This window comes from Musca autumnalis, unplaced genomic scaffold (assembly GCF_047663935.1).
Source record: "Musca autumnalis isolate F117 unplaced genomic scaffold, ASM4766393v1 scaffold_4, whole genome shotgun sequence".
NCBI classification, from domain to species: Eukaryota; Metazoa; Arthropoda; class Insecta; order Diptera; family Muscidae; genus Musca; species Musca autumnalis.
In genome coordinates, this window is record NW_027411977.1 from 18,758,092 (window position 1) to 18,779,919 (window position 21,828).

Consider the following 21,828-nt stretch of genomic DNA (forward strand, 5'->3'; position numbering starts at 1 on the left):
GGAGAAGTGCTAGGTTTTACTACTCCAAAAACATAACCACACATTTTTTGCATAATTTCTATGAAAAATTCCACTTTTCCTGGAAATTACTGTTTTCCCAAAAATTTCCTATTTTGGTATACCGGTGTCCATGGTATGTATCGGAGGTGTTTGTATAGATTTATCGGTGTCAAGTCTTTCTTAATATCTGTTGATGACCTCTGAGAGATCTGCTTAACAATTCGTATAATTATTTAATCATCCCCTGTAGTAGATGTTGTTGTCCCTGCATCTCCTTCCCATCTTATGGCGATTTTAGTTCTTTTTACGCGGTATACAGCTCTGTTTTAAATATTGTGATGTTCCTATGTTTATTTTTTGACCTCGTTGGATCCATAATTTTCAAAAATAACCATTTTAGTACAGCTTTGATAAAAATTTCTGGTCATAATTTAAGTTTTTCTTGCAGCCTAAAACATGTGTTCCTCCGATATTTCACACATTTTTTAATCATACGTGTTCATAACTGAATAATCCTGTTTATACCCTCAACCTTGAGGCTAAAGAGGGTATTTACACTTTGATACGACCAAAAATGTGCCTCATCGAAATAATGGTTTTAGACCCCAAGTATGTTTGTACGATATCCGTTTCAGACAATTTTGAGTAGATCTAGCAATGTCCGTCCGTCTGTCTGTCTGTCGGCAGGCTGGTGCGCACGATAACTCTCGAACGGATCAATCGATTCGGCTCAAATTTTGGGTATCGAAACATTTTGTCCAGATTCGATATAAGTTCGAAGATGGGCCATATAGGTCCACTCCTTCAAGTACCTCCTCCACAAATGTTCAAAAATTGTCGCAAAACTTGTGCGCACGATAGCTCTTGCAGGGAATAACCGATTTGGTCCATACTTTGCACATCGTGTAATTTCTACCAAACTTAGATGAGGTTCCAATATGGACTCAATCGGTCCACTCCTTCGGGTACCTCCCACACAAAATTTCGGAAAAGTACAGTTTAGGACCTGGTCTCGAATCGCTTTGATTTTTGTGTACGCAAGTTGTATTCGCTGTCCTCTATACGACGCTGTAAGTTTCATTAGGGGCAAGTCCATACTTCCTGAGAAAATAGCCTGAAAGTTACAAAAAACCATATGACACCGTGTGTAGTGGTTGGAGCGCAAGATAACTCTCGAACGGATCTGCCGATTCGGTCTAAAATTTGGCTTTTGTAATATTATGTCCAAACTTAGTCCAAGTTCACAGATGGATTATATCGGTCCACTCCTTCCGGTACCTCCCCCACAAAAGTTCGAAAATGTTCGGAAAATTTGTGCGTACGATAACTCTTGAAGGGAGTAACCGATTTGGTCCATACTTTGCACATTATGAAATTTCTACCAGACTTAGATGAGGTTCCAATATGGACTCAATCGGTAAACTCCTTCGAGTACCTCCTCTCGAATCGCCTTGGTTTTTGTTGTAACATATTGTATTTACTGTCCCCTATACGAAGGTACATGTTTCCTCAGGGGCAAGTCCATGCTTTCTGAAAAAATAGCCTGAAAGTTGAAAAACAAACCCTATGACACCATGTTTATGGGTGGAAGCGCAAGATAATTCTCGAACGGAAATGCCGATTCCGGCCAACATTTGGCCTTCGTAATATTGTTTCCAAACTTAGTTTAAGTTTGTAGATAAGCCATATCGGTCCACTCCTTCAGGTACCTACCACACAAAAGTTCAAAAATATTCGGAAAAATTGTGCGCACGATAACCCTTGATGGGAGTGACCGATTTGGTCCATACTTTACACATTCTCATAATATCTACCAGATATAAATCAGGTTCGACTATGGAGTATATTTGTCCACTCCATCTCGTACCTCCCACCCAAAATTTTGGATAAGTTCACTTTAAGACCTGCTATTGAACCACTTTGATTTTTGTTGAAGCAACTTACATTCGCTGCCTCAATTACGATGGTAAAAGTTGTTTCAGGGCCAAGTCCATACTTCTTGAGAAAACAGCCCGAAGGGTGTAAAAACCCCCTATGGCACCCCCATGGTCTATGTCGGTCTATTCCTTTAAGTACCTTTTCCGCAAAGTTTTTGAACTTTAATCCTAATCAACATTTTTGTCGGTTCATACGACCAAAATTTTGAAACCCCCTAAATACATAAGTTTTTTGTGAAAAAAAGTGCACAGGCTGAGGGTATATCTCTGTCGGCAAAGCCGACTGATACTTTTTTACTTGTTAAATCTTGAAAATACATATGGTCAATAAAAAATCAAATAACAAAAACAAACATACTTCAAACTCAAAATGCCGCTATAAATAGACTGAATTTGATATAGGCATCCGAGTTGCAAATGTTTTGAGCAGCACTGTATATGTCGGAAAAGCCGACTGATACTTTTTAACTTGTTTAGATTATTTTTGAACTTGTTGTGTCCATTGAATAACTAGATTTTCAGTGCCACATGCTCTTGTTAAAATAATGATTTAGGTAGTTGATTTGTAAGTAGTCACGATTACAAAAAAAAGGGCTTTTTGATGGGTTGTTAGTCCTCATGCAATATCTTTGTGTGAAACAATATGTCAAAGTTAACAACGTCATGTGTCATTGGAGTACAAAATTCTTGTTTAGTTCATTGTTGAAACACAGAATTAAACATTTAATAGAATTTCCGACTATTTTGTCACATGGTGAAAAGTTCGTTAGAAGTTCCGCTATGTGGGTTAATGAACTTTGATGAATGACACATACATACATATGTACATATACTCCCAACGAACATCTTCCATAATAACCGAAAAAGATGCTCCGACTCGTTTTATATGTATAATTAGTTTTCAGCTTCTTTTACGTTTACGTCTCAAAATAGGAAATGTCATTCTTCCATTCTAAAAGGTTTCCTAAAATAATTGACAATAATTTGTAACTGTCATCGAAGAATCATAAAAATTCTATCCTTTATCCAGTTGCCAAACTTTATTCGTTGTCACATAACAGACAAATTACAACTTTAACTGAGTTCCATCAACATCACCACCGCCGTCATTATCATCGTTGTCAACATGGAAGTATGTAATTTATTTATCAACTTGAAATAAATATCTCCATCATCCACACCCTACCCTAAGAAGGGAATATATAATGGTTGCTGTGTGTGTCTCTTGGTGTATCAAACCCATTATAAATGACACAATGTAATCGTTAGCAATAATCTTGTAAAAACTTGCCATAACCACCGCATTCATTCATTGATTGTAGATAAAATTGCTATGCCATTTTCAGTTGCTATTCCCTAATGGGTGATTTTATCAATACATATGTGTAACATTATGTATCGATAACACCCATTATTACTGTGATAAAGTCTAAGATATTCTTGCGCTGGATAACAAAAATCATTCACTTCTGGTAGTAATTCTTTTGAAGTTGTTTATTACAGAAATTTGTAGTTTGAAAGTTTACAGTGGGAGATGACATTTAATATACTAGTCTGTAGATAACTGGGAAGTGTGTGTTATTTAATATCCTATGCTAAGTGTTGTAATAGGAAATAATCAGTAGCAGAAGCAATGTAATAGTGACAATTCACTGGATGATTTTAACCAGTAGTTTTTTGTATAAGGTCAGGTGTGGACAACTTTCGTTGTGTTTGGCTCGCTTTCGAAGACCCAAACGGTCGATACCTGTGTTGTTTCGAGATCCGTTTTTTCTTGCTAAACTACCGATCTTCGCGACCTTCGTATATTGGGGAGTGCTGGCCATGATTGAAATCATTAAACCAGTTTGATCGATGCACTGTGAAAAACAAGTAAGAAAGTATCAGTCAGCTGAGCCGACAGAGATATACCCTCGGCCTGTGCAAATTGAAACACTTTTTTCACAAAAAAACTTATGTATTTAGGGGGTTTCAAAATTTTGGTCGTATGAACCGACAAAAATGTTGATTAGGATTAAAGTTCAAAAATTTTGCGGAAAAGGTACTTAAAGGAATGGACCGACATAGACCATATGGGTGCCATGGGGAGTTTTTACACCCTACGGGCTGTATTCTCAAGAAGTATGGACTTGCCCCTGAAACAACTTTTACCATCGTGATTGAGGCAGCGAATGTAAGGAAGGTACGGGATGGAGTGGGCAAATATAGTCCATATTCGAACCTGATCTATATCTGGTAGACATTATGAGAGTGTGTAAAGTATGGACCAAATCGGTCACTCCCATCAAGAGTTATCGTGTGCACAATTTTTCTGAATATTTTTGAACTTTTGTGGGGTAGGTAACTGAAGGAGTAGACCGATATGGCTTATTTACGAACTTAAACTAAGTTTGGAAACAATATTACGAAGGCTAAATTGTGGCCGGTATCGGCATTGGTGTCATAGGGTTTTTTTTTAACTTTCAGGCTATTTTATCAGGAAGTATGGACTTGCCCCTGAGGAATACAAGATATTACAACAAAAACCATGGCGATTCGAGAGCAGGTCCAAAACTGAACTTTTCCGAAATTTTGTGTGCGAGGTACTCGGAGGAATTTACCGATTGAGACCATATTGGAACCTCATCTAAGTCTGGTAGAAATTTCGTAATGTGCAAAGTAATGACCAAATCGGTAACTTCCTTCAAGAGTTATCGTACGCACAAATTTTCCGAACATTTTCGAACTTTTGGGGGGGAGGTACCGGAAGGAGTGGACCGATATAATCCATCTTTGAACTTGAACTAAGTTTGGACAAAATATTACGAAAGCCAAATTTTGGACCGAATCGGCAGATCCGTTCGAGAGTTATCTTGCGCTCCAACCACTACACACGGTGTCATATGGTTTTTTGTAACTTTCAGGCTATTTTCTCAGGTAGTAGGGATTTGCCTCTAATAAATCTTACAGCGTCGTATAGAGGACAGCGAATACAACTTTCGTAAACAAAAATCAAAGCGATTCGGGACCAGGTCCTAAACTGAACTTTTCCAAAACTTTGTGTGGGAGGTACCCGAAGGAGTGGACCGATTGAGTCCATATTGGAACCTCATCTAAGTTTGGTAGAAATTACACGATGTGCAAAGTATGGACCAAATCGGTTATTTCATGCAAGAGTTATCTTGCGCACAAGTTTTGCGACAATTTTTGAACAGGTACCTGAAGGAGTGGATCTATATGGCCCATCTTCGAACTTAAATCGAATATGGACAAAATATTTCGATACCCAAAATTTGAACCGAATCGATTGATCCGTTCGAGAGTTATCGTGCGCACCAGCCAGCCAGACAGACCGACAGACGGACGGACATTGCTAGATCTACTCAAAATTGTCTGAAACGGATATCGTACAAACATACTTGGGTTCTAAAACCATTATTTCGATGAGGCACATTTTTGGTCGTATCAAAGTGTAAATACCCTCTTTAGCCTAAAGGCTGAGGGTATAATGATCGAACGAAAATGTTCACAATTAAATTCAATTTTTTTGTAAAGTAATTTTTTCAAGTCACTGTAAACAACACAACACATGGTCGTTTGTTAAACTAACATGCAGTGCTATTCTCTAACTCATTTTTTGAGTTACCGACAAAAATTGGTAACTTTAAAACGCAAAATTATTGACGAAAAGTTCAAGTAGATGTTGACAACACTGCTGTTATCGGTAGAACTTTACGACTACTTTTTCTTGGTCGGTAATTACCGTAATTATAAACATTTTAATTTTACCGATTTTTGTCGGTAACTCCCAAAATGTGTAGAGAATCGGCTTCTGATCACGTTTAGGTCAAAACTGTCCAACTTTCAAAAAAATTAAAAAAAGTACAAGGCGGCTTTGCCGACAGAGATATACCCTCAATTTATGTGATTTGAAATTTTTATCTACGGACAGATCGAATGTAGTAAGGATCTTTTCAGAATTCTTTGGTCCTTTTGGACATTTGAACTTGCCGACAAAAATCTGGATTAGGATTAAAGTTCAAAAGTGTTGCGGAGGAGGTACTTGAAGAAATGGATCGACAAAGTTCATTATGGAAGCAAATCTTATTTTAGGAAGCAAATCTTATTTGGGGTTATTTTACACCTTTTGGACTGTTTTCTCAAGAAGTATTGACTTGCCCATGAAAAAAACTTTTACCGTCGTAATGGAGGCAGCGAATGCAAGTTGCTTCAACAAAAATCTAAGTGATTCGAGAGCAGATCTTAAAGTGAACTAATCCGAAATTTTGCGTGGTAGGTACCCGAAGAATCTATATCTGGTAGATGTATTAGGATGCGTAAAGTATGGACAAAATCGGTCACTCACTTCAATAGTTATCGTGCGCACAATTGTTCCGAACATTTTTAAACTTTTGTGGGGGAGGTACTTGAAGATGTGGGCCGATATGGCATATCATTGAATTTAGGGCCTGTTTATGTATGTCGATAAGAAAACGAATGCGGAAGAAAAACTACCAAATTTGAGTGTGTATTTCAAATTTGTTTTTTGTTTTGAAGCATAAGCAAATGAAATAATATTTCAATATCTAAAGTTTGGGTGTCTTTCATGCGCACACATTTTCGTTTAGAAATATACATAAACTGGGGGTTAAACTAAGTTTGGACAAAATATTACGAAGGCCAAATTTTGGACCGAATCGGTTGGTCCGTTCGTAAGTTATCGTGCGCTCCAGCCAGCCAGACATACAGACAGACGGACGAACAGTGCAAAAACAAATTCAAGTTGAAAATGTTCGGAAAATTTGTGCGCCCGATTACTCTTGAATGGAGTAACCGATTTGGTCCATACTTTGCACATCGTGAAATTTCTACTAGACTTGGATGAGGTTCCAATATGGACTTAATCGGTTCACTCCTTCAGGTACCTTCAACACAAAATTTCGAAGAAGTTCAGTTTAGGACCTGTTCTTGAATCGCTTCTGTTTTTGTTGTAGAAACTTGTATTCACTTCCCCCCATACTACGGTACAAGTTTCATCAGGGGCAGGACCATACTTCCTGAGAAAATAGCCTGAAAGGTACAAAAAACCACTGTGACGCCGTGTGTAGTTGGTGAAGCTCAAGATAATTCTCGAAAGGATCTGCGATTAGGTCTATAATTTGACCTTCGTAATATTTTGTGAAAATATAGTTTAAGTTCAAAGATAAGCCATATCGGTCCACTCCGTCAGGTACCTCCCCCACAAAATTTCAAAAATGTTCGGAAAAATTGTGCGCTCTATAACTCTTGAGGGGAGTGACCGATTTGGTCCATACTTTACATATCGTAATATATATTCCAGATATAGATCATGGCCGAATATGTACTGTATTTGTCCACTCCTTCGGGTACCTCCCATACAAAATTTCGGATAAATTCATTTTTCATTCATAAATTTTTGTTGAAGCAACTTGCATTCGCAGCTCCCCATTACGGCGGTAAAATCTTTATCAGGGTCAAGTCCATAGTTCTTGAGAAAATAGAACGAAAAGTGTAAAAAAATCCCTATGGCACCATATGTAGTGGCTGGAGCGCATGGCAAGGGTATATCTCTGTCGGCAAAGCCGACTGATACGTTTTTGCTTGTTTAAAGTGTGCTTAATTAAAATTGATTTACCTTAGGGAAAGGCAGAGAAGACTAGTTTCGTTGAATGCCACTTGGACTCAACAGTTCTCTTAGTTCTGTGTATTGAAACAAAGAACTCCAGCACAACTTTCGTTGGATTTGGCTCGCTTTCGAAGACCCAAACGGTCAGTAAGTGATAAGATCCAAGATTCTCTATCTGTGACGATCTTATAAATGGCGTTTGAAACACTACGATCGTTTTTATTCCCATTTGTTTACAAAAGGTCCTTTTTTGGACGATTGTCCAATTTTGCTGGATCTAACGAGAAAAATCCATGTTTGCGGCCAGATGTTCATGCAATATCAAGTGTTAATTAATGGAAGAAATGCGGTATATAACATGGCGATCTCACGGTATTTAATATGGCGATCGTGAATTCTCCGTTCACGACGGCCTCTTTTTTTCTGGCACAACGGATGATTTTCCGACCGGTCATCCGATTTCGGTCATCATTAATCCAGTTTTTCATGGCCCTTTATCGACATTCAAAGATTTAATTTGATCGATGCACTGTGATAAATGATCGGATGATTATGTTCACAAATAAATCATTTTTTTTTTCAAAGTGATTTGTTCAAGTCTGTGTAAACAACACAATACATGGTCGTATGTCAAATTGTCCTGATTACGTTTAGGATAAAAATGTCAAACTTTTTTTAAAAAAAAAAAATCAAATTAAATTAAATGGCGCCTGACAACACGCGTTGATGCCTAGGCCAGAAAGTTTTTGTGCAGTCCTCGTAGCTCACTACCTTTAACGAGTGTTAATGACAGTTTCCTATGTGACACCACGGAGAGGTCAGTGTCCACTTGAGATGAAAGAGACACCAAGGAAAGTTCTGGGCTTCGCCATGTTAAAATCAGCCAGGATCGTTGCTTCATATCTTCCACCCTCTACGATACAATATATAAAATTGATTGAAATTGATTAGTTGCGGGCGAAAAAGGGAACTGATGAAGTTGTATGGTGACAACTGAAACTATAGTATTCCCTACCCTTCGCCCGCAACTAATCAATTTCATATCCACTTTAAAATATTTTGTTGTTATTCAAACAATTGAATTACAACAAAATATGGACTCAAGCTGAAATAAACACAAAGATGTAAAATTCTGCAGTCCAACAATAAAAAAACGCCAACAACAATAATAGGCATCAGCACGGCCTTGTTGACCAATGCGTAATGCAAAAACAACTTTCTTGTTGTTGGTTTTACCCCCGCTTATTGAAGCAACATTCCTATGTTCGTATTCTTTGCAAAGCAAAGACGACATAAAAACAGTGGTGGATATGAAATTCTTTAGTTCGACTCAGATTGTAGGGTAAACAGCTTTAGGGCCATACAGCAAATTTCTCATTTTGTTTAATTTGCTAGATGGCTTTATTGACCTGTTTATCGATACAGAGTCGGCGAAAAAGGGAACTGATGAAGTTGTATGGTGACAACTGAAACTATAGTATTCCCTACCCTTCGCCCGCAACTAATCAATTTCATATCCACTTTAAAATATTTTGTCGTTATTCAAACAATTGAATTACAACAAAATATGGACTCAAGCTGAAATAAACACAAAGATGTAATTTCCTTATAATTTTCCTATAGACTTAACACATATCCCTTCGTACAGAATTCATAGCTATGTATTCCTGTGATGAGGCACATTTTGAATTATGTCAGATGTTGTTTGTTATTTTTTCCCCGAAGTTTTCCCCCATATACATACATATATAACTTTTGTTTTATTTTTTGTCCCATCATCTTGTGAAGTTTATTCCCCCCTAAATAGGCAAATGATTGATACAACACGACATGGAAAATGTTTTGACTGAGTTGTGACTGATTGCAAAATAAATGCCAGAATACTGACGGTGATGAAAATAAGGGTAGATAATAGTTAATTGAATACCGCACAGCATGTCACAAAAACCGATGATTATTGTAGATATTCTCCAACACCATGTTCAGTTGCCGTGATGTTGCGTAGGACTTGTGTGGACATTTTAACAAACGAATTTTTTTTTTCATTTTATGAGCAAATATAATTGACTGATGGATGATGCAGATACTTTGGCACCAACCTAATTATTTTGACATTATGAAGGATGGGACATACATATGTTTGAAGTCGCATTGGGACCACAACAAAAGCAACATACAAATGGGAATTTGTGTCAATAGTGACAGTTTTTGACTTAAAAACCACGTGCTGAGAATTATAACTTAAAATATAATAACACATCAGAATAATATCTTTAGATGTAAAAGATAGTTTTGAAGTAGGCCCAAATAAACCGATAATTATTATAATTAGTTCAGTTTTCATTGATTTGAGTTTCCTTTTCATTTATGGTTCCCAAGCACTTATATAGAGAAGATAGGCATACAAATATAGTGGTAACTCTCAGAACACTTACTGTGGTATAGACTTTCCTTTACCTGGAGACTCATAAAAAAGACGATTCACATTTTTTAAGTTTTGTGATTTTCCTTTAATGCTAGCCACATTCTAAATCTTGTACACTTATTTAAACCCTTCATAATTTAGAATATCTCATTCTCATTTATTCAACAATAAACCAATTTCATTATTCTTTTCCGTTCACAGACCTTTTTTGTTGTATTCTTTGTATTATTTAAGGCCAATGTCAATGCAAATTAGACAAAGATACACATTTTATGTATGTGTGTCTATCTGCTTTTGTGTGTAATAATCTAAGGTCATTTGTTCGTACACAAAAGCTTTGTAGCGCCTTTTTGGTTACGTTCTACAAGCAAAATATTTTCTTTGTTGGATACTCTTACATTTCCGTTCTTACCTTACTCAACAAATTTCCCCTCTCTGTCAAATTCACAGCCAATAGTAACGTACAGAAAAAAAGAAAAATAAACAAGTGTCCCACAATCCTTCGTATTGGGATTTCCTACATTTATATTATTCCGCCAGTATTTGTTTATTTTTTTTTTTTTTGTCCATTGTGGATGGTAAATAATTGGCGCCAAAAATATTTTTAAGAAAATAGTTGTACTGCGCATGGCCTCTCAAAAGGGATATTTTTCTCTTTGGTTGCACTTGGAAAAGTGTTATACAAAGAGTAATATTTCGATTTGAAGAGAAAATGTCCCTAAAAATATTTTCGATGGTAAGTTAGATTTTAGAAAATGTTTATATTTTTGTTGTTATTTTAAACACCAGCGATCAAAAATTTCATGGTAAGAATAAAGCTAAAATCAGGGAAATCTTTTTAAAAAATAGTTTTCCAATTGGAATAATCAACATCTTAATAAAACAACACGACCATCCAAGAACAAAGAAAATCAATAAAGAATGAACATACAAATCTATGGCATACTTACCCCAAATATCGGATAGAAATATTAAATTATGTTAAAATAAGTTTGAAAGAAATTTTTGAAAAAGTTTTAGAGTTATCTTGCACAATATCCGACAGGGTTTTGAAGCTTTTGGGCCATTATCTTAGAAAGTATTGAATTACTCCGGAACAAAAAGTACAATTATAAATGAGGCCATTCCAACAATCTACTGAAAAAGAGTCAAAACGATGCGAGAGGAGCTCCTAAACTTCACTTTATCCGAATTTTGTGTGGAAGGTACACGAAGGAGTGGACCGATATAGTTCATATTCGAACCAGATCTACATATATCTGGAAGGAATAATACGATGTGCAAAGTTTTGACCAAATCGATTGCTCCCTTCGAGAGTTATCGTTCAGACCATTTTACAGAAAAATTTGAACTTTTGTGGGGGAGGTACCGGAAGGAGTGGACCGATATGGCCCATCTTCGAACTTAAACTTAGTTTGGACAAAATATTACGATATCCAAAATTTGGTTCGAATCGGTTGAACTGTTCGAGAGTTATCGTGCGCACAAGCCAGACAGACAGACATTTTTCGTATCAAAGTGTATATGGCGAAAAACAAAAATCCTTTGCAATTCCATTTGAAAAAAAATTAAAAATTTATTTTGCGAGCACATCTACAATTTTTGGCATAGAGGTTACGAAAAAAATTCTGGCTTCAAATCTGTTCGCGTTCACAAAATTGGACGATACTCGCAAAAGTTATAGCGGTTTTTATTCTCATATAAAGAAAAAATAGTTAAAAATATCTTATTTGTTGTCATGAGAAAATGTATGCATAAATTGTTAACAGCATTCCATATCTATTCGTAGATGTTTAAATAGTTATTAAAGTTATTATTATTTTCGCGGAAAATCAACAAATAATAACAAATATTTGAAGTAAATTCAAATTATCCTGCCCCAGAGTCCGTACAAACCTTCAAAAAATAAACAAGTAAAAAAGTGTCAGTCGGCTTTGCCGACCGATATATACCCTCAGCCAATGTGAAGTGAAATTTTCACCTTCAGACAGATCGAATGTATTTAAGGTCTCTTCAAAATTTTATGGCCCTTTTTGGACATTTGAACTTGCCGACAAAAATGTGGATTTGGAATTAACTGCACTAAGACACAAATCTTGAACCTTTGTCGGGGAGGTACCCTTAGGGAGGAACGATATGGACCATTTTAGAAGTTAAACTAAATTTTGACAAAATATTTGGAGATCCAAAGTTTGGACCAAATTGGTTGCCCATTCAAATGTTATCGTCCTATCATTTTAGTGACATTTTTTAAATATTGGGGAGAAGTACCGGAAGTTGTGGTACCTATGAAACTAAGTTTGGATATAATATGACGAAGACCAAATGTTGGACCAAACCGGTTGAACAGTTCGAGAGTTATCGTGCATATATGGTGACATAGGGGTTTTTTACACCTTTCGGGCTGTTTTCGCAAGAAATATGGTCTTGCTCTGAAAAAACTTTTACCGTCGTAATGGAGGTAGCGAATGCAAATCGCTTCAACAAAAATCAAAGTGATTCGAGAGCAGGTCTTAAAGTGAACTTATCCGAAATTTTGTGTGAGAGGTACTAGAAGTAGTAGGCAAATATAGTCCATATTCGAACCTGATCTAAATCTGGTAGATATATTAGGATGTGCAAAGTATGGATTACATCGGTCACTCCCTTCAAGAGTTATCGTGCGCACAATTATTCCGAACATTTTTGAGCTTTTGTGGGGGAGGTACCTGAAGGAGTGGACCGATATGGCTTATCTTCGAATTTAAACTATGTTTGGACAAAATATTACGAAGGCAAAATTTTGGACCGAACCGGCAGATCCGTTCGAGAGTTATCTTGCGCTCCAACCTCTACATACGGTGTCATAGGGGCCTTTTGCAACTTTCAGGCTATTTTCTCAGGAAGTATGGACTTGCCCCTGATGGAACTTGTACCTTCGTATAGGGGACAGTGAATACAAGATGCTCCATCAAAAACCAAGGCGATTCGAGAGCAGGTCCTAAACTGAACTTTTCCGAAATTTTGTGTGGGAGATACTCGAAGGAGTTTACCGATTGAGTCTATATTGGAACCTCATCTAAGTCTGGTAGAAATTTCATAATGTACAAAGTATGGACCAAATCGGTTACTTCCTTCAAGAGCTATCGTTCGCACAAATTTTCCGAACATTTTCGAACTTTTGTGGGGGAGGTACAGGAAGGAGTGGACCGATATAATCCATCTTTGAACTTGAACTAAGTTTGGACAAAATATTACGAAAGCCAAATTTTGGACCGAATCGGCAGATCCGTTCGAGAGTTATCCAACCACTACACACGGTGTCATAGGGTTTTTTGTAACTTTCAGGCTATTTTCTCAGGAAGTATGGACTTGCCCCTAATGAAACTTACAGCGTCGTATAGAGGACAGCGAATACAACTTGTGTAAACAAAAATCAAACCGAACTTTTCCGAAACTTTGTGTGGGAGATACCCGAAGGAGTGGATCGATTGAGTCCATATTAGAACCTCATCTAAGTTTGGTAGAAATTACACGATGTGCAATGTATGGACCAAATCGGTTATTCCCTACAAGAGTTATCTTGCGCACAAGTTTTGCGACAATTTTTGAACATTTGTGGGGGAGGTACTTGAAGGAGTGGACTATATGGCCCATCTTCGAACTTAAATCGAATCTGGACAAAATATTTCGATACCCAAAATTTGAACCGATTCGATTGATCCGTTCGAAAGTTATCGTGCGCACCAGCCAGACAGACAGACAGACGGACGGACATTGCTAGATCTACTCAAAATTGTCTGAAACGGATATCGTACAAACATACTTGGTTTTATTTCGATGAGGCACATTTTTGGTCGTATCAAAGTGTAAATACCCTCTTTAGCCTAAAGGCTGAGGGTATAAAAAGGGTGGGTGTGATCATCAGTTTTCAAGATATAACATCCCAAACAAATTTAGACCTCAAGTATGTTTAGACGAACTGTGTTTCAGACAATTTGGAGTCGATTTAGCAATGTCCGTCCGTCCTTCTGTCTGGCTGGCTGGTGCGCACGATTTGGTCCAAAATTTGGCTTTCGCAATATTTTGTCCAAACTTAGTTTAAATTCGAAGATGGGTTATATCGGTCCACTCCTTCCGGAACCTCCCCCACAAAAGTTTGGAAATGTTCGGAAAATTTGTGCGCACGATAACTCTTGAAGAAAGTAACCGATTTGGTCCATACTTTGCATATCGTGAAATTTCTACCAGATTTAGACGAGGTTCCAATATGGACTCAATCGGTCCATTCCTTCGGGTACCTGCCACACAAAATTTCGGAAAAGTTCAGTTTAGGACCTGTTCACGAATCGCTTTGATTTTTGTTGTAGCAACTTGTATTCACTTCCCCCCATTATGTTCGAAGATAAGTCATATCGGGCCACTCCTTCAGGTACCTCCCCCACAAAAATTCAAAAATGTTCGGAAAAATTGTGCACAGGATAACTCTTGATGCCACCGTGGTGCTATGGTATGAACCCCCGCCTTGCACACATAAGGTCGTGGGTTCGATTCCCCGGCCAGGCAACATCAAAACACTTTTCAACGGTGCAAAATACCCCTCAGTGATGTTGGCGACATTTCCTGAGTATTTCAGCCATGTGAAACTTCTCTACAAAACTGGTGTCTTAGACACGCCGTTCGGACTCGGCGGATAAACTGTAAACTCATTGAGTTAATATGAATCGGGGTGCACTCATTGATATGAGAGAAGTCCCCCTTGTCCCTTGTGGGATGTTTGTTGAACAATTATATATATAACTCTTGATGGGAGTGACCGATTTGGTCCATACTTTACGCATCCTAAAATATCTACTAGATATAGATCAGGTTCGAATATGGACTATATTTGTCCATTCCTTCGGGTACCTCCTACACAAAAATTTGGACACAAATTTTTTCAGGAACAAGTCCATACTTCTTGAGAAAACAGCCCGAATGTGTTAAAAAAAAACCCCTATGGCACCATATGTAGTGGCTGGAGGGCTCAAAATTTTAAAAACCACCCTAAATACATAAGTTTTTTTTGGAAAAAAGTATTTCAATTCACACAGGCTGGGAGTATATCTCTGTCGGCAAAGCCAACTGATACTTTTTTACTTGTTTCATCAGCATTTGAAACCATGCGAACGAAGTCGTAAAGATCCGATATTTTCATTAGCATTTTAACCCATTCTATCGATCCAATAGAGATGAATTTTGTGTTTTTATTTATACACATTTTTTTCAATTTTTTGTGGTTTTATTTTGGTTTTTGGTCAAATGAAAACAAAGGTGTTCGTGTTTGTTTCTTTTTTATTTATCCGATATTTCGGCTGTCATCGACAGTCATCTTCAGGGATATTATTTTTATGAGAAAAGTAACAGTGTTGTTAAACCATAGACGGTATACCTATTTCTCAATAAATCAGCCAGCCCTCAGCCGAATTTCAGAATTTGTATGCATTTCAAAAAATCCTTATCTAAACACGAACCCTCATACAACAATTCGAAATTCCACCTATGTATATCCCTTCATGCAACACCATGTATAAGTTTCAAAAATTACTTCCTTATATCCAATACTATATCCGAACCTCGATTTAGTATTTTTCGTATACATAATTTCCAGAACTTCCTCTCTATATCCACTATAAACGCCAACTTCTATATAAATACCGAATAACAAATTAACAATTTGATCCAAATTCTGTGCCATTTAGTAATTTTCGTACACTTTCAGCCCAACAGCGGCTATAATACCAAATTTCCGAATTCCACCTCTATTCATAATAACATCAATACTTTTCATATGAAAGTACGAATTTCAATAACTATCTCCAACATTAATTACGAATTTCAGGATCCGTCCACCCAAATCTAAATTGTACCAAATTTAGTACTATTTAGTACTTTTCGTAACCACAAGTATGAACATCCAAAACTATCTCAGCCCTACACTCCAACAGTAATCTAAATTCCAAATTTCAGGATTCTAGCTCTATCTGTTCACCCAAATCCAAATTGTACCAAATTTAGTAATTTTCGTACCACCTAAGTACGAATTTCCAAAATCACCTCAAACCTACACTCCAACAGTAATCTGAATTTCAAATATGAGAATTCCAGCTCTATCCGTTCACCGAAATCCAAATTGAAACAAATATAGCACCATTTAAAACTTTTCGTACCTCAATCCTACACTCCATAAGTAATCTTAATTATAAAGTGCAGAGTTCCAGCTCTATCTATTCACCTAAATGCAAATTGTACCAAACTTAGTACCATTTAGTACTTTCCGTACCCATAAGTACGAATTTCCAAAACTACATCAATCCTGCACTCCAATAGTAAACTTAATTCCAAATTTCGGGATTCCAGCTCTATTGGTTCACCCAAATCCAAGTTGTACCAAATGTAGTACTTTACGTACCCATAAGTACAAAATTCCAAACTCAATCTTACACTCCAACAGTAAAATGTAGTACCATTTAGTACTTTCCGTACCCATTTTCAAAAGTACCTCAATCCTACATTTTAAAAGTAATTTAATTCAAAATTTCTGGATTATTTATTATAATTTCAGAATTCTAGCTCTATCCGTTCACCAAAATCCAATTTGTACCAAATTTAGTACCATTTAGTACTTTCCGTACCCATACGTAAAAATTTCCAAAGCTTACTCAATCCCTAACTCCATCAGTAATCTTAAATCCAAATTTCAGGATTCCAGCTCTATCCGTTCACCCAAATCCAATTTGTACCAAATGTAGTACTTTCCGTACGAACGAATTTCCAAAACTACCTCAATCCTACACTTCAGAAGTAAATTTAATTTCAAATTTCAGGACTCCAGTTCTGTCCGTTCAACTAAATCCATATTGTAACAAATTTAGTACCATTTAGTACTTTCCGACCCATAAGTACGAATTTCCAAAACTATCTCAATACTACATTCCAAAAGTAATTTAATTCCAAATTTCAAGACTCCAGCTCTATCTGATCACCCAAATCCAAATTGCACCATATTTAGTACCATTTAGTGCTTTTCGTACACATAAGAATGAATTTCAAAAACTACCCCCATATCTAAATCCTACACTTTAACGGTAATCTAAATTCCAAATTTCAGGTTTCTAGCTTTATCAGTTCACCCAAATCCAATTTATACCAAATTTAGTACTTTTCGTACCCTACGAATTTCCAAAACTTCCTCAATTCTTCACTCCATCAGTAATCTTAATTCCAAAATTTCAGGCTTCCAGGTCTATCCGGTCACCCAAATCCAAAATGTACAAACTTTGGTACCATTTAGTAATTTTCGTACACATAAGTATGTATTTCCAAGACTACCCCCATATCTCAATCCTACACTTCAACGGTATTTTAAATTCCAAATTTCGGGGTTTCAGCTCTATCCGTACACCCAAATCCAAATTGTACCAAATATAATGCCATTTAGTATTTCTCGCACACATAAGTACGAACTTCCAAACCAATTTCCTTATAATAACACCACCTCCCAAACTTGATTCCCATACCAAATTTCAAGATTCTAGCTATAACCGTTCAAAATATACAATTGGTACAAAATTATGTAACTTTTAGTACACTTATAGGTCGAATTTCCAAAAAACCCTTTAGCACATATTTCTAACTCTCCATCAGTGACCTTCGTTCCAAATTTCAGAAATCTAGCTCTTCCCGTTTGCCTAATGCAAAGGGTACCATATTTAGTATCTTTTAGTACTTTTCGTACCCTTCTAGGACGAATTTCCAAAAAAACCTGCCTTATCTCACCCCAACACACCAACCGCAACCCACAGTCAAAATTTCAACTTTCTAGCTTCAACGGGATCGTCCTAGCGATGATATGTCAGTCACTCACTCACTGAGCTCTTTTATATATATAGATATTTTATATTATATATTATATATTTTGTTTTTTTATTTTTTAAATTTTATTAATATTTTAAATCAATGTACATTTAAAGACTAATCAAAATGAAGTTTCCTCTAATCCTCTTACAAATAAATAGTTCCAAGTTTTGAAGTAACTCAAATTGCCACACTTGTTATTTTGCCGCTTCTGTCTATCTTGCTTCTCGCAGTAAACAAAAACAATGTATGACACATACTGATTGGAACTTAATATAACTTCTATTGTTTATACTTTCCACTTCCTCTTGTTGTTGTCGTTACTGTTGCCAGTGCTGTTGTTGTTCGTACAAATCAAAACACCATTGAAATGCATTGCAATGGTCGTTGAGGTTTTTCTTCTAATAACTGGCTTCAACACTGAATCAGACACATGTCCTGTAAACCAATTGTTTCAAGGAATATAAAGTTTGGTCTTATTGTTCTCTTTAATCCTTGACAATTTTTCTGTGGATCTGTTTTTATTTTTCCTACATAGTTTTTGCTGTTCGATGTTTTTAGATTTAGTTCTACAAGTTGTTTTTCTTTTTTCATTCGTTTTCAGTCCAAAGACTCATCTGTACATTGGCTACAATGAAGTTTGAAGTATGTGTCAAGATTTTATTTTGTTTTTCTTTTTGTTACTGTATGTTTTTCGAGTGAATCTTGTTACGTGTGGTATATTGTCTGCGTGTGTTTACACATGATGTCGACATGAATGACATTGTACTGTATAAATGTTGGAAAACAATTCTATTGCAAACGCTACTGCCAGGATATTGTGTTATTGTGTGTTTAAGCTTTCATTTATCTCTATGTGTGAAATATGATGCATTTTTTGTTTTAAATGTTCAAAATGTCCTTTACAATGAGTGGCAGAAATAAATGCCAAAAATAATCTGCAAATGATTGAGGTACATAACACTTTATAGAAAAAAATAATGTCTTTACCATTTACCTTAGAAGTGGAAGTTAAAATAGATTGATTGACGTTGACATTTTTCAAACTTTTTTTAGAATGTAGTTTTTATTATTTTTTGGATTTTTAAATATTTTCATTGAATTTTTATAAAGATTTTTTCTAAACGGGGATTTTAAAGTTTTTTTCTAAACGTGGATTTTTTAAAGATTTTTTTCTAAACGTGGATTTTTTTAAGATTTTTTTCTAGACGTGCATCTTTTAAAATTTCTTCTAATCTTGGATTTTTTAAAATTTCTTCTAATCTTGGATTTTTTAAATATATTCTAAACGTGTTTTTTTGTATTTTTCTAAATGTGGATTTAAAAAAATCTGCACGTTGATTTTTTAAAGATTTTTTCTAAACGTGGATTTTTTAAAGATTTTTTCTAAACGTGGATTTTTTAAAGATTTTTTCTAAACGTGGATTTTTAAAGATTTTTTCTAAACGTGGATTTTTTAAAGATTTTTTCTAAACGTGGATTTTTTGAAGATTTTTTCTAAACGTAGATTTTTTAAAGATTTTTTCTAAACGTGGATTTTTTAAAGATTTTTTCTAAACGTGGATTTTTTAAAGATTTTTTCTAAACGTGGATTTTTTAAAGATTTTTTCTAAACGTGGATTTTTTAAAGATTTTTTCTAAACGTGGATTTTTTAAAGATTTTTTCTAAACGTGGATTTTTTAAAGATTTTTTCTAAACGTGGATTTTTTAAAGATTTTTTCTAAACGTGGATTTTTTAAAGATTTTTTCTAAACGTGGATTTTTTAAAGATTTTTTCTAAACGTGGATTTTTTAAAGATTTTTTCTAAACGTGGATTTTTTAAAGATTTTTTCTAAACGTGGATTGTTTAAAGATTTTTTCTAAACGTGGATTGTTTAAAGATTTTTTCTAAACGTGGATTGTTTAAAGATTTTTTTCTACACGTGGATTGTTTAAAGATTTTTTCTAAACGTGGATTTTTTAAAGATTTTTTCTAAACGTGGATTTTTTAAAGATTTTTTCTAAACGTGGATTTTTTTAAAGATTTTTTCTAAACGTGGATTTTTTAAAGATTTTTTCTAAACGTGGATTTTTTAAAGATTTTTTCTAAACGTGGATTTTTTAAAGATTTTTTCTAAACGTATTTTTTTAATTTTTTTAAACGTGGTTTTTTAAAGATTTTTTCTAAACGTGGATTATTTAAAGATTTTTTCTAAACGTGGATTATTTAAAGATTTTGTCTTAACGTGGATTTTTTAAAGATTTTTTCTAAACGTGGATTTTTTTAAAGATTTTTTCTGAACGTGGATTTTTTAAAGATTTTTTCTAAACGTGGATTTTTTAAAGATTTTTTCTAAACGTGGATTTTTAAAAGATTTTTTCTAAATGTGGATTTTTTAAAGATTTTTTCTAAACGTGGATTTTTAAAAGATTTTTTCTAAATGTGGATTTTTTAAATATTTTTTCTAAGCGTGGATTTTTAAAGATTTTTTCTAAACGTCGATTTTTAGATTTTTTCCAAACGTGGATTATTAAAATTTTTTTCTAAACATGGATTTTTAAAGATTTAAAGATGAAGCATTGACGCGTACGGAAGTGCTTCACAACATCCAACACGTCCGACTTCTTCAACGTTTTGTGTGTTTTTTTTTTGTACCCTAAAACCTTTTCAAATATCTTTCATTTGCCATTCCATTTTGGTGGTGTAGATTTGTTGGTTTCTCCATTATGGTCTCATTGTTGCGGTTGGTGTTGGTTTTCCAGATGTTTTCTTATTTTGTTGTGCTCGTTTTTGCATCCGTTTCATCTCGATTCAACAATGATGTTGCCATTGAAAAGTTCCCAGAAATAAACTGCAATAAAATCCTGGATCCCGGGATGTGAATGAATTAAGTACATACATATGGATGTACATACATACATAGTTTTCAATGGTAACTAAGAAAGCATAACAACATTGCAATTTGCATAAAAATAAAATTGTTTAGCTGAAGTATAAAAGTTGGAAGTTTGCTTTACCTCCACATTCTAACGTTATAAAATAGAATATATATTTCATAGGAATATCCTAGAAACACAAAAGAGTGATGCTTGATTCTGTCCTTATTTACAACTTGGTGTCACGTCATCTCAACCTTTCTTTAATTTTAATCACCTTTAACATTTACATGTAAATAAATATTTATGATTGTTCAATCTTAATTATCGACAAAAAAATTTCAATTTTTATAGCCTACATTTAGGTATTTCCATTAAAACAAACTGCCGTTGTCACTTAACAAAATTGCATGTCTAAAAGTAGGCTTCAAAAACATCTTTTCTTTTTAATATCCCAAGCATCACATCCGTAGATTTATACATAATTATAATAGAAATTAATTTTTATGTTTGAAACCCCCATTGCAAAAGTCAATATTGGCGTTTGACATTGTCTGCTGGCTGACTGACTGACACATTAGCATTTTTTTGACTCATTTGCCATTTTGATGGCCTTGACGACATTTGTTTGTGTTTTTTGTTTTTGCCGGCTGGCTGGATTGCTGACATACCTTGACGCCAAAGCTTTTAAACGGATATCCATTATCAATGTATTTTTTTGGAAAGCGTTTAAATACTTGCATAGACAAGAGTGCGTTGAAAGTATGTATGTATGTATTCACTTCTTGATATTTATAATGGAATGCTTCAACTAGAATCAGTTGGCAAAAGATAAAAGCCTAGTATTTTAAAACCGTGACCAACTAAAATGGCTAGTGTACGCTGTAGCTATCGAAAAGAGTGACTCGAATAGTCAAATCAGGTTACAATGTGGAAATGGCCTTATCCCCAAAAGTCCAACTCTTTTGCGATTAAATCCAGTTTAAGGTAACTTCTTTGATCGTGTTGAAAAGCGGATAACCAGCTCATGTTATGGAAAGAGCCTTTTCATATGAAGGGTATAATTGACTTTGTCATTCCCTTTTTAACACATCAAAATAGTCGTCG

At 35.2% G+C, this 21,828-nt stretch overlaps 1 protein-coding gene across 1 annotated transcript in view; it reads right to left on the reverse strand.

The window, feature by feature from the left end:
* The window catches only part of LOC141401887 (uncharacterized), a 176,374-nt gene that overhangs the window by 116,166 nt on the left and 38,380 nt on the right, over positions 1–21,828 (reverse strand). The window contains exon 2 of the mRNA XM_073982440.1: positions 9,999–10,014. Within this exon, the coding sequence (XP_073838541.1) occupies positions 9,999–10,014 (16 nt within the window). The remainder of the gene's footprint in view (positions 1–9,998; positions 10,015–21,828) is intronic.